The sequence below is a fragment of the Pteronotus mesoamericanus genome, unplaced genomic scaffold, assembly GCF_021234165.1.
Source record: "Pteronotus mesoamericanus isolate MK-2021 breed Mesoamerican mustached bat unplaced genomic scaffold, CSHL_Meso_final contig_20, whole genome shotgun sequence".
In the NCBI taxonomy this organism is placed as follows: domain Eukaryota; kingdom Metazoa; phylum Chordata; class Mammalia; order Chiroptera; family Mormoopidae; genus Pteronotus; species Pteronotus mesoamericanus.
The window spans coordinates 99,157,931-99,172,736 of record NW_026555085.1 but is presented as its reverse complement, the minus strand read 5'-3'; the positions used below and the strand labels follow the sequence as shown (position 1 = coordinate 99,172,736).

The following is a 14,806-nucleotide window of genomic DNA, read 5'->3' as shown; positions in this document are numbered from 1 at the left end:
TGACTGGCTTTGGCGTGGGCCACAATGCAGCCTGGAGATCTGATGCTGAAGAAATTAGAAACAGCTTTCTAGATATTCTCTCTTGTATATAACCTCCCATTTGAGTTCATTTTCATCTGTCACGGATTATTAAAAAAGGGATCCTCAATTAAGAGCAGAGGCTAAATTAATTGCATCTGGGGGTGGGGGTGGATTCATTAATTCCTTAACACACTGAGCTGCTATACTTACACAGCAATACATGAGGAAAGTGATATATATTCTCTTTTGACAATACCCTTGTGCTGAAAGGCAGCATAATTTTATTTCGTATGCTTACAATATAAATAAGAACACCTTTATATACAAGGGCAATTAGAAAGGTAGATTAGAGAAAGTTTTCTAACAACCAATATACCCTATGAAAGATGCCTGCACCTGCAGATTTACTGTCATACTTAAGCTGAAAGAATCCAATTGAAAGGGAAACAAAATCGTTTCTGTAGATTATAAAAACATAAAGAAACCTTAAATCCTAACAGCAACTTCTTAACAATTATTTTGGTAGTCCCCTTCATTTCTATACTAAATCTGTTCTTGACAATTAAGGAGTTAGGTAGATTAAGATATTACAAAATAACTTTTAAAATTTCAAAACCCATTTCTGGTGTAAAAAATCACTATGAAACCAACTAGTAGCATTAAAAACTTTACAAAAATGTTACTTATTTCCAACTATTCCTGGGTTATAAAGAGCATGGTTTCGGGGGGGGTGTGGCATGGGGGGGTGCTGGAAGTGGCCTTCGGACAGTTCATTCAGTGTCGGGCTCCAGGTGTGGGGCTCAGGCTGACAAGGCAACTGCAGGGTTGCAGGACTACGTCTGGGAGGAATGCGGGAGGAAGGGGTACCTTGAATCCGGTGCAAAAGCGAAACGTCTATAGAGAAACACTTTACACCACACCAAATGCCCTACAATGGTAAAATTGAAAGAAGTCTTATTAATAATGGAAAGCCTTCTTAATTTAAGAGCAAGGAGTATTTTATTCTTGGGTTGTTCTGTGCTCTAAAAAGACTGGAAGCTTCCGAATGCGCGAGGGCCGAGTTAACTCCCGCTGCCTGGCTCACTCTTCGTTGAACACTTATTACACACCGGCTCTTTTGCAGACTTGGGGGCACAGAGCATAAACATGATTCAGTTCTGGCCCCCGGGAGCTCAGTCTCATTTATAGTAAGACTCTGGATTTATTTTAAGAGATTGCTTTTCTTTGCTCTTGGCATTAAGTAAGAGAAAGATTTGCCCTAAGCAAATAGAATGCCTAGAAATTTGGCGAGGAATTCTATTCAGACTTTGAAAAAAGACAAAATACAGCATTAGAGAGTAGGAATAATACTATACCAAGGCAGTTAACATGTGGGATTAGGAGAGGAAAAAAAAAAAAGAATAATGAAGGCATATTCTCTTCAGTCAATCTACGTAACATGTAAGTTGGGAACTTCCTACTTTTGAAGTGCAGAAATTCTGATTTATCTTTTTATGGTGGCACATAAGGAAACGTCTAAAAGAGACACATTGACACAGAGAACAGACTGGTGGTTGCCACAGGGGAGGGGGATTTGGGGACTGGATGAAAAAGGTGGAGGGATTGGGAAGTACAAATTGACAGTCACAAAAAGTGTCACAGTACAGCATAGAATATATAGTCAATAATATTGCAATAATTATGGACGGGTGCCAGGCACGTACTGGGAAACACCAGGGGCATCACTTTCTAAGGTATATGACTGTTTAACCACTATGCTGTATACCTGAAACTAACACAAAACAATACTGAATGTTAATGGTAATAAAAAAAGCTTTAAAAAAATCTAAATGCCTGCCCTCACCTCCTCTGCCACACACTTTTTCTGAATAATGTCACTATTTATATCTTAAAAATGGAGCTACGGATAAATACCACTGTGAAGACCATATCCCTAGCGTGAGAACTTCGTCATTCTTCTGACATACAGCTGTCAGAATACAGAACTCAGTCTGGTTTAAGTACTTGAGGTATAAAACTAGAAGTGTGCTTACGTTCTCCTTGTCCCAGGCTAGAGTAAACACACGCCTTTCCTGGCTTGTCTAACGCTAGCACTGCTGACACAGCAAAGGCCGGTTCTCACCTGTGTGCAAGGCTGCACACCTTCCCTGTAACTTTGCTTCAACAGTCGGGGCGGGGGAGGGGGGGCGCTGCCCTGTAGGTGGACAAGGATGAAGGTCGGGTGCGGGGGCTTCTCAACAACTCCGTGAGATTTCTCCCAGGACCCCTCTTGCCCAGACCCCGGGCCACAGAAGGGCGCCGGAGAACCGCCCCCCGCAACAGAGCACGTCCCCCAGAGCGCGGCCCTGCAGCAGCGCCCACTGTTTTCGGTCGTGTCCAAAAGGGAAAGTTCGTAGTGGCTCTCCTTCCAGCCTATCTCAAGGACTAATTAAATCCTCATTACTGCCTTCTAATTACTCCAACACTATGGGACTCCACTGCAGAAGTCCCTGTTGGCGCACTAGATGAAAAGGGTTAAATAACCTATGCTGGTTCTGAGGGCCCAGATCTAGTTCAGACCCTCAGAAAACCACCAGCATTAACATGAATATTTAACTAGATACCACTGTGAAAATTAAAAGGGAATTCAATTAAGAGGTTTTCAAAAAATTAATTCTGACCTCTACATCTGTCCAAATACATAAGCCTTCTTGAAATGTTTTCACCTAATTGCTAATCCAATAAACTAGAAGGGTATTTGCTAGTTTCATTAAGCTCAACATTTTAGAGGGGTTAAAAATGCGATCATTTTGATGTTAATAATAATTATACTTATTTATCTACTCTGGTGACTATTGCATATTCCCTCTCAGCCTTCTTGGAAAACAGAAAACATATTCATAAGCTGTTTCCTATTGCTCTTTCCAACTTTAAAGATATATATGTTAAAGGCTAAGAAATGAGGATAAAACTAATCTAAACTTGTTAGCTACAATTTTCTTGTAAAATTTATTTTAGTCGGTTAGGGTTATCTTAACTCTTCTTCTAAAGCTTAGATAGCATAATTTATACTACTTTGGTTTTTCCGAAGGGGCTTTAATAGCAATTCTTTACGTCATTCTATGGGGTCTGTAGAGAAAGGTTGTTTTAAAAGAAGAACCAATGGTAGCTATCTTACAGGACCCTAAACTGAAGTTTTGTCCTTTTTTCCCCCCCAAAGAATTTGAGCTGATTTTATTAAGTTAGAAAGACGTTCTCCAGCACCATATAAAATGCAGACAGGAGAGTACGAACTCAGGCTTTGTGCTGGAGAGTGGATGGAAGTATAGAGAAGACAGTACAACAGAAGAATAAAGAGGCCAATAACCATGTAAAGTGCTTCCCCTCTCTCTGCACCCATGACAGCTGGATCTATATTTACTTGCACATACGCTTTTACAGGTGGAAGATATAAAACTGCAGAAACTGAGCTATTTTCACCCATGTATAGTGTGAGGAAATGACAAACGCGGCACACAGATGAGGAGGACACGGAACTGGGGGCGGGGGCCCGCTGGCCAGGAGGCTGCTGTCTGGGGTGCCTGGCCTGCTCACCGCCTTGAGAAGGGACTGCGGCCTGGCAGCGCCCGTTTGGTTCAGACCCTGGGACAGACCCAGGTCTGCAAAATTCTCCTCAACAGAGCACTAGGCTGTGGATAAATGCTCTTCCCGACGGGGACACAGGGCCAAGGGGGAGAAGCGGCGGCGGAACCAGCACTCAGCTTCTCAGCCGGGAGGGGCGGCACGTCAGCAGCGCCGGGCCAAGGGCCATGCGGAGGCCCCGGGGGACGGCACCCCAACACAGGCAGGCTGCGCCTCTTGCTTCGCGCAGGTGCCTCCGGACAAGCGCGTTTCTAGATTCTTTGCCATTAAAAAATGTGTATAATTGTAAAATCTTAATCTTATTATTAAAACAGGTGAATATAAAAGGGACTTCAAATTTGGTTATTTTAGCACTCAGCAGTACAGTAGATGTTCTCATCTTGTCTATCAAGATCCATGGTTTCTGAGAATACACTTTCTTAATAAGATGCTAACTCACCAATATGTATTTTTTCTTCTCTGCGTCTTTCATCATTTCCTTAAATGAGAGCGGGGGATATATAGTTCTAAAGGCATAGAGAAGTTAAATTATGCTTTAAAACGTGAGATCAACACACTGGGGAATTTTCTAACAAGTGTTTTCCTAGATCTACATCGCACTGTGCATTCTGTTGGCAAACATAACATGATGGTAAAAACAAGCAAGAAAAACATTGTTATTATTGTATCAAAGCATTAAAACAACTGTCATCTGCCATTAAAATACCTGATCAAATGTCATTATGAGCTAACATTTCTTCCTAGATTTCAACAAATAACAAAGCCATTTAAAAAAAACTTTCTTGCTACACAGTATTTTTCTTCATTGTGAAAAATACATTTAAAAAATATGTATTGAATAATGCTATAATCCTGCTTGGCATCTTTTTTTCCCAATTACAGTCTATATTCAATACCATTCCACATTAGTTTCAGATGCATAGCTTGCTACCCAATTGTTAAGGAAATTTACCTCATACAGGGCAAAGCATCATCCAACACTCATTCTGAAATATACAATTTTCCTGTTCAGGGGGTTATCCTACCAGCAAAAAGCACACAAGTGATGTGTATAGTGTTTCCAGCACAGTCTTTCAGAGACAGTGTGAGGGACACGTTCATGAAAATAAATTCAGATTTAGCAAATTGTAAAACTTACATTTGCTATTGGAAGGAAATGGTTATTACAACTACCCAGATTGTATGTATCCATTATCACTTACCAAAACCATACTACTTAATAAAGATTATCAGAGGAAGAAAATACCAAATACATCACCCTAGCAGTTTCCACAGTGACACTGGAGGAAAACTCTTGATTTTGCCTTGCTCATATATTCACTTGAGTTAAAAGTTTATTTTAACTATGTTTCCTCATTGTTGTTTCATCCTTGACTATGGGTTTTCTACACTTTCAAATTTCTTAAACACGTATCATTTGGAAGGGCTTGGTGAGGACCTTGCTGGAGGATCTTGGAGGGGTTTCTCCTTTTTAGTTCTTAGAGGTAAAGGTTAGAATTGTAGTACTTTCAAATAAGGTACCTCTTATCCTTTAACGCTTGCAATAGAAGGAGAATTCTCCCAGCGGGAATGCTGTTATAGGGTTACAGTAAGGATTAAATGACATAACAAACATCTTCCTCCTAGCTCTGGGTCTGGCCTGAGCAGGCTTTCAGTGCAGGATAATGTCTTTAGTCCTTTCCTCTCCACCTGATCCCGAACACAATGTAGGCGCAGCCCACTGCCAAGGAAGGAGCTTGGAGAGAATCCCCCCTCGCTTGGCCTTAGTGCCCTTTCCATGAACTTCTGCAATGTCTTCCAGACAACCAGTGCCACACGAGGAATTAACACAAAACAAGCAATAATAGAGAGGATGTGAGATAAAGAATGACTTATAGGAGGTCACAGTAGGAAGTTTAGAGCAACAAATGCACACATCGCACAATTATTAAAACATATTATCGTATCGTTAGAAAGCAGTGGTTCTCCAAGTACGGCCCTCAGATCAGCAGCATCAGCAACACCTGGAACTTGTCAGAAATGCAGATGTTAAGTGCCCCACTTCACACCCACAGAATCAGAAGTCTGGGGGTGTGGCCTAGCATTCTATTTCAGCACGCTCTCCAGGTAAGTCTTGTGCACCCTAAAGTTTGGAGACCATTCATTATTCCATCATTAAGACATACTGTAGTACCTTGATAAGGAAATGAAAGTATTAACTATACATTAAATTATAATAAAAAGTAAAATATGTAAAGGTGTTGGAAATTTCATTTGATTCCTACTAAACAGTCATTCTAACACAAACGATGTGCAGATAAGGCTAATCCATCTTTTCATTGGCACTACTGTCCAAACAATGTGCAACTGAGTTTTTAACATGTAAAATTACTGAACCTTGTAATTCTAATTAGGAGCAATCATTACCTGTATAATTCACAGAGAAATAATTATAAACATTAGGGGTCAGAAGCCTAAATGTTAGCTACCAAGCTACCAACCTCTGCCTTCTGGGCAAGCGTGCGAGGAAGGGCACTGGAGGAAGGTGGCATTGTCCCTGGCGGGGGCGGGGCAAGCCTGACTCACAGGCAGTGCGTACGGAGTGCCCGGGCCCAGCACCAGGTGGGGCAGCTGGCGTGTAAACCCCAGCCTGCTCTCATCTGGGTTAAAATCACTGTGCCGCCACCACCACCACCACCACCAAAAGCTGCTCGACCACTGAAGAGGAGGAAGCCAGAGATCCACAAGTGAAGGCCAAAGGCAGTAATATGTGGAGGTCAATATGCAGAGCTGAGCTAACCGCCCAAGGGTTTGCACACGTAAGACAACTTGAACGTTTGAGGGCTTTAGGAAAATCCTTTTTTTCTGGCTCTGGCGCTAACCCGCCTGAGAATGAGGAAGTCACAAGGAAAACTTACCTGTATTTGTAAATTGAGGCAACTGGACTCCAGGGTCTTTCAAGATGGCTCCAGTTCTAAGACCCTCTAATTTTATAATACAAAGTCTTACTATGTGTTTAAATTTTTAATACTAAATATCATGGAATAATTGAACAAAACAGGTACACACACTCTCTAACATTTTACTTCATTAGAACCACTATCCAAATTGAATCATCAATAGTCATTTTTATAGCCCTAGATCAACTACCAGACTCTGGTCATGTATAAATGATGCCTTATAGTGCTATGTGGACATATATATAGTCTTTGGATCTTGAACTGTGTTTTGGTAAAATTTCATCCAATCTGCAAGAAAGCACCCTTCTTTTTTGTGTTTGTTGTTATACGTAGGTTCTTGTTTATTTCGTTCATCTGACAAGGAAACACAATATCCTTTAACCATTATTTACAAGGATACGGACAGGTAAGCTGACCCATACAAGCCTCACCTCTTTCCTGTGGCATCGGGGACTGGCTCAGGGCGGGATGGGCGCTCGACTCCGGCTGGCTCCCAGGGGGCTGAGGCGGCATCTGGCTGCCTGCAACACAGGAGGAGGCGGGGTGAGGGCCCTGGGCACGGGCGCCGCGGCCCGGCAGAGCCAAGGCGCAACTACACGTGCTTAATCTTCGTCCTCACAAAAGGAACGGCCCCCCGCACAGGCAGAGACAGCGCTCAAAAAAGCATGGTGTTTCACCCTTTTGTGTGTGTGTGTGTAAAACAAACAGGAGACATGCATAGACATATTTAGCAAATGACCTCCAGAAAAGTTCAATTTCATACTGGATGAGTTCCCAAACTCACAGACAAATCAATTAGTAGCTGCAATCTCCTGACACACACTTCTTCATTGCATTTAACAAAACCCAAGACTGATGAACTGAACTCATCCTCTTCAGTTTAAACTAGTCTCTAAGGGGGCAGGCAGGCACAGCAACCCACAATTTTTCATTGTTAATATTTATTCAATGTAGTGTTAGTAACTGATGTCTAAAAATCCTTTGTAATTAGAGATTTAAAATAAACTTACAAGAAGATCTCCATTAAAAAATATGAAACATAGGACTACAAAATGCAGTGCATATTATCACTCAAGAAGGAAATACCCTGCATCTCTCTTGATCTTTATTGCTAATAAAGGAATAGCATCTATTCAGCATCTATTTGATTTCCATTTACTTAATGTGTGCTCAGTTGGTCTTTTCAAACTAGAATGTAAGCTCCTTGAAAGAGGAATCATGCCTTTTACTCTTTTAATCCCTCATTAGCATAACAACTATTTAATAAATCTTGGTTATTTAATGGCCCTTAATCTGAAAATAGGAATTAAAGAAAAAGATACTTATTATTTTATCAATTAAAGAGAGACAATTAGTCATTTGAAGGCCGGAGACGGGATTTTGAAATTTAAGAATCAGCAGAGATACTTGATGATCTCAACTCACTATCTGACTCAGGTTTAGATGCATTTCTACAACTTAAAATACAGAATAAAAAAGACACTTGAACTTTAGCATAATCCCCAAGGCATGAGCTCTCATGGCATGAAGTCCATGCTATTTTATCTTCTAATGTGCGCCCTCTTTGCTAAAATAAATTGGGAAGAGAGAACTTTACATCTCTATCTATCTCCCTGGTGTGGAGACCATGACCAGGCTAGATCAGGCTAAGGGCTGCTTTGCCACCGCAGCACCTCCTCCTCCACAGCTCCGGACAGCGCTAAAAAGGATCACATGTGAGTAGACAAGGACGTTACTGTGGTCGCCACCCATTCACCCTGGCAAAGGTCATGATGCAGAGCTGGGCGTCTGCACTGCCCAGCCCTTTCGGGCGGCGGCACCCCAGCAGCTGGTAGGCCACGCTGTGGAGTCCAGACCAGGAAGAACACAGTCCCCAGAGTCTCCATGGCTGTCACTCGTGACTAATTCTAATAACGGTTTTATCTGCGACAGCCAGAGAAGTGGGGAAATGATTTTTCACTTAGACAATAGCTGGGAATAGCTGTTATAATAGAATCATAAAAAATTCTCAAATTGTTTTTGAAAGTTTAGGCTTCTCGCTTTTAGAAAAGAATGTAAAGCCTGTGAAAGCATTTCTGAGCGCCCTCGGTCCAGCTGCCACCCTCCTCCTGAACCTCCGGCCACGGAGGTCACCAGGAGTCAGTCCTGCTGAGGCTGGGCCACGCGAGCAGGATACAAGGCCCAGATGAACAGTAGTACAGGATTCACCATCCACCCACTCCAGACATTTGCAGTGAATCAGCATTCATACCAACTAATTAAACGTAAAGTAAAAAACACAACATCAAACCCTGTCATCAACTTGGTTACAGACACACAAAAGTTGCTGTGTGTCTGCTCCGGTTCATGAGCTTTCTATGCAATACCCTAAGGCCCCAATCTACAGTCCATTTAGAAGTTTAGAGCACTCCGCAGCCCAGCCCTGACTTAAAAATGTCACAGGGGAATCAGCTGCACTGAGACAGTAAGTGCTGACATTGTAACAATTGTTTCTGCATGACAGGCTGGACGCAGGGACTCCTGACAGGAAAAGCCAACAGTAATTCCGCACTAAGAGAGGACACCACTACTCACAACATGCACGCCCAAGGCACTGCTCAGACAGACAGCATTTCAACTAAACATAAAAAAGGCTGTTTAGAAACACGTCTCATGAATTCATAAAATCCTGCCACATCCAAGCAGAGCGACTGGTTGCTGGTGCAATTCTAAGACAAATCTCTCTTTAAAGCCATGGGAAAATTCATTTATTAAATCTATCTTTTAAAGAAACGATCAAGGACCTTTGACGGTTTGCCCAAAAAAGTCAGATTTGCCCAAACTGTTTTAAATTCTACATTTGCCTTTACCCCCATCCTTCCATCAACAGTTTCACAGTTACTAGGATATAACTCCCTGGAAGTCCAGCCATAAGCTGGTCAGAGTAGAGGATGAATCAGAAAACCTGTTTGACACAATACTGAAGACTCATTTGTGTCCAACTTCCATGTAAAGAAGACAATTCAGAGCCCTTTGCACCAACCCAATTAAGTAAACACCTTCAAATCCATGGATTTTTATATGTTTGGCATAAGTGAAACCTTTTAAACATAATTAGGTAGTTATTTTAAAAGAGATTATTGCCATGCACAGTGAACAAACCAACCTTGTAAGTAGGCTTTAACACCAAAACTGTTTGAAAGAAAGCCCATGTTTCCCCCTCGCCTGTGTCTATACTGATGTTAACTAAGCACAATGGAAAAAAGTTACAACTGGAAAAACCTACTCTGTGAGTTGTAGTACATTTCACCACTTATACCTATGTATTTGTTCTCCAATGACCATTTACAGTATTTTGCCATGTATAATGTGCACTGTTTATGCCTCAATTTTTAAGGGAAAAGTAAGGATGCACATTATACATGGGTGGTACTAATTCTGTATCTATATAAATGTTCTTAATGTTTATTTATGTTTAGGCGTTAAAAGTTTAACTCTAGAAAGCACAATATTCATATGCAAAATAATATGCTGGAATATGATGATCTGTTTTCTATATAAATTAAAAAAAAGACTTGAAAAACTAAAACATAAATTTTTCTCCTGAAATTTTGGGTCAAAAAACATGGGTGCGCAATATACACAAGAGCGCATTATACATGGCAAAATACAGTACACTGTACTTTTGATTCTCAGCACAGGTTATACTATGATTTTTTAATAAAACAACCTCCCCCCGCCATTCTCCAATGACCGTGCATATACAATAGTGTGAAAGATTATGCAAAAATTAAAAATGAAACATCCATAAGTCACCCAAATTTATACTTCTGATTTCCACATTTTACTTTGACACTCATCACAAGTGTGTACTATGAGATTTTATTACAAAAAATTTATTTATTATTGATCCAATCCTCACCTGAGGGTATGCTTATTGATTTTACAGGGAGGAAGGGAGAGGGAAAGACAAGACACACACACACACACATGCACACACAGAGAAAGAGAGCTGTCAGTCTGCTCAGGATCGAACCACAGCCTAGGTGCGCCCCCTAACCTGGGCTGGAGCAGGCAGCCTGCTGACGTATGGGATGATGCTCCAACCAGCTGAGCCACCTGGCCAGGGTTGCCCTTTTATTTTTAATTAGTTTTAGACTTAGAGAAAAGTTAGAAAACTAAGACGAGGAGTTTGCTTACCTCCCTTAGCCCACCTCCCCTAGTGTTCTCATTGTGTGTAACCACAATGTAATCACCACGAGGAACTTAACACGGCACAATGTTGTTAGCTACAGATCGTACTAGAATTTCACCAATTTTCCACTTCATGTCTTCTTTCCATTCTAGGATCTCATGTTGCATTTAGTTGTTATTTCTCCTTAGTCATTCAAGACCCCCGTCTTTTCTTTTGTTTTATGACTTTGACGCTTTTGAAGAATACTGAGCAGTTATTTTGCAGACTGTCCCTCAGTTTGGTTCGGTCTGCTGTTTCATGATTTAAATGAGGGTATTCACTTTGGGATGTTAAACACACAAATGTCATTTCTGCTGACGTTTACCTTGATTACTTGGTAAAGTTGGTGCCTACCAGGCTCCTCCAATATAAAGTTACTGTTTTGCCCTTTGTAGTTGGTAAGTGTTATAAGGGGAGATACTTGAGACTATGCAAACCTGTGTCCCCTCAAACTTGTGCCTGCTCATTCTTGCACCCACTGAGCCTCTTGTCAGCACCGGTTATTGCAGCTTCCCTCCTCGCTTCCACATTTATTAACAACAGTGTACCTCCTCATTTGTTTGTGTGTTTATTAGACTACTTTGATCCCTATGAATGCATGTGGCAGGCATACTATAGAACGACTACCAGTGAGTCACACTCTTACATAATACCCACCTCATGACTGAGGGCAGAGCCTGTGACTTGGCTTCCAACCAAAGAAATAACAAAAATGATGAAATATCACTCTTGAACTTGATATATGGCAAAGTGAAAGGGATTTTGCAAGTGCCAAGTCCTGGACAGATAGACTATGAAATCCTCAAAAGTGGGGGGACCCTGGGTAGGCCTAACTTCACAGAGGACGGAGGCCTTCTCTGCGCTGACAGACGCTCCTGCTGGCCTTGGAGAAGGAAGCTGCTGGGATGTGAACTGAGCCACGTGGCAGGACAGGCAGCCTCGCCAGCCTGTGGGCCTCATGTCTACAACCACAGGAAATGAGCTCATGCCCTAGCCTGAAAGAGATGGGGCGGATTCCTCCTTAGCTGAGCCTCCGGATGGGAACATGGACCATCCATCCAACACTTTGCAGCCTCTTCAGACCCTGAGCAGTGGACCCAGCTAAGCTATGCCCAGACTCCTGGCCATGGAAACTATGATATAACAAACAGGTATTGTTTTAAGCTGCTAAATTTGTGGTAATGTCACACGTACAGGCAACCTAATATAGTCATGGGTATTTGCTTTATCTGATGGATTCAAATCCAACATTGACATTTTGTTGTCCAAACTGTTCCAGTTTTGGCCATTAAAAGCCCCTTCTTTAAATCCTTATTTTCTGGAACCACAGGACGCTCCAGGCTCGCTCACGCCGTTTCCCCTGCTGCAGCGCTGTACCCAACCACTTCTCCCAGGAGCCGTGGTTCTCCATACTGGAGGACGGTTTCAGAGCTGGAGATCTGGGCACCAGGGTCTGCTCGTTGTTTCTGGGGTGTTGCTGCTTCTAGGTCCTCCCAGTGAACAGAGATAGGAAATCTGTGTATGAGTGGGGACCCTCCAAAAAACAATTATTTTCTGGAGGGTGGGCCCCTTGTAGTACAGGCGTTCCCTGCTAGGCAAGTGTCCTAGGAACCCATTGGTGCCACTGCACAGCCGGTGCTGGGGTGCGAGGTTGCATTTGGCTTCAGTGAAATTTGTTTTGAGACTCAATGCGTTTGCCCATTTTGTGATAGGTGAGTTACGAGCACACCCGCCCTTACCATGTTGAGTGTTCAGCAGTTTTTGACCGAAAATTGCACGACCCCCATCCCCTATCCTCCCTATTCACCTGATCTCACCCTGAACTTCTGTTTTTGTTTCCCTGGATGAAAAAACTCCTCAAAGGGTAACATTTTGCCAGTGTAGAAGAGGTCAAACAAAAAATGGCAGAAGCACTAAAAGACATCAAAATTGACAAATTCAAAAACTGTTTTGAGCAGTGGAAAAATGTCTCAAAAGGCGTATTGCATCAGATGGAGAGGACTCAGAAGGTGGCTGAAGTGTAACCATATAAGAATACACAAGTTTTTAATAAATTAATTCCAGGTTTTTTTGGGTCCCCCCTTGTGTATACCAAACTGCACATATGCACATATGTATTTCAATATTTGAGTATGTGCGTGTATTACCATGAGTTTATGTGAATACCTCTCATCCCAATACAAAAGCAGGTAATACATTGTAGCCTTCTCCTTTTCCTTGTTTATAACTCTTTTCTTCAATGGTAAGAAACCTAATTCTCAGTATCTAAATCAATTTACTTGTTAAATTTTATTATATACACAAAATAATTTCAGAATTACTACCGTATATTCTTGTGAAAAGCACAGAGCCAATTGTTAGGGGTTGTAATCCATTTGGAGTTCCCGCTATATCCTAACTGGCTTTGTTTTGATATTTCGGGGGTACGTGAGATACTTCTGTGGCTCTAAAAGTCAGCATCCTACAAAAAGACACACGAAGAGGGGCTCCTTACCTCCTCAGCCCTCCTGCCTGCTACCCCATTTCTCCTTCTTTCCACCCCTTTGCCGCTTGCCCTCACAAATAACCAATCTCAGTTTTGGTTTCTCTTCCCTACATGGTTTTTTTTTTTCATAATTGAGAAGATATCTGCATATTCTCTTATATTATCTTCTTCTTTACATAAAGGGTAGCATATCCTAGACATCTTTTGGGCTTTGCTTTGTTCACTCAGCGTGTCCTGGGAAGCACTTCCGATCAGTAACATTCTCCTCCATTCTACGTAGGTCCACACGCTCCTTTGTGTGAGTGTTTCGCAGTCTGCCCACCCACCCGCCGATGGACGGGCACGTAGGTGGTTGCCAATCTTTTGCACATGTACTTTCAAACTTTTGAGGTCTATCTTAGGGGCAAATTCCTTGACGTGGGATGGTTGGGCTACAAGGTTATGCATTTCCAAATTTCCTGCCATGAAGCTCTGAATCAATTTACATTCTAACCAGCAATGTTTTGATCTGTCTTACATGTGAGAGATGGTATCTGTTATTTTTGATTTTGCATCCCTCTAATTCTGAGTGTGTTTGGCCACTCTTTCACATCTGAGAGCTTTTATCTTTCTTCTGATAAACTGTTTGTCCCTGTCTTTCCACCACTTTTCTCTTTGGGGTTTTAGTCCTTCTCCCTGAAATTTTAAAGTATTCTTCGTATGTTAGGAATGTTAGCTTTCTGTCTGTGGTATAAACTGTGAATACGTTCTCCTGTTTTGTCACTTATCTTTAAATTTTGTTTATGCTATATTTTTGGGATGAAATTTTTAAAAAAGTAGTCAAATTTATCAATCTACTTGTACTGCCTCTGTTTTTTGAGTCCTAGTTAGACAGCTTTTTTCTGTGAAAGGTTAAAGAAAAATTCACTCCAGTTTTCTTTAAATACATGAATGGTTTCATCTTAAACTACTGGAGTTTATTTTTGTGTGTGGTATGAGATGGATTTAATTTTATCTTTGTGATGAAAACTCTTTAAGATCTACTCTTAGAGGATGATTTAACATCTTGTCAGGCCAGCTCCCCAAACTCCATCCTACTTTTTCTTTTTCAGTGTTTTTTTAGCATGTTTAACTTTTCCACATGAACTTTAGTAACAACTTGCCTAGCCATATAAAATAGCTTATTCATATTTTCACTGGGATTACATTGATGTTATAAATTAAGTTTTGGAGAACCAGTGACTGTTAGGTTTGTGCTTTTCAAGAATAGGAGATTTCTTTCATTTGTTCAGGTCTTCCTTGTTTTCTTTCAGGTATTTTCTTTCAGAAGTTTTGCACATTTTGTTTATAGAGTTTATTCCTAAGCATTTACTCTTTATTGCTATTACGAATGGGATTTTCTCCACTAGTACATCTTTGAAGTGTTTATTGCTTGTGCAGAGCAAGGCTATGGCTTTTTGTATGTTAATTTTATATCCTGTTGCCACTGCACTGAATTCTTTCACAGCATGGGTTAATTTATCATTGATTCTGTGGAGGTTTCTGGGT

General features: G+C 41.4%; 1 protein-coding gene across 4 annotated transcripts in view; it reads right to left on the bottom strand.

Annotated features, from left to right (window-relative positions):
• The window catches only part of ARID1B (AT-rich interaction domain 1B), a 399,594-nt gene that overhangs the window by 82,071 nt on the left and 302,717 nt on the right, over positions 1 to 14,806 (bottom strand). For all 4 annotated transcript variants that reach the window (XM_054570149.1, XM_054570150.1, XM_054570152.1 and 1 more), the window contains exon 7: positions 7,013 to 7,102. In XM_054570149.1, coding sequence (XP_054426124.1) covers positions 7,013 to 7,102 — 90 coding nt within the window. The remainder of the gene's footprint in view (positions 1 to 7,012; positions 7,103 to 14,806) is intronic.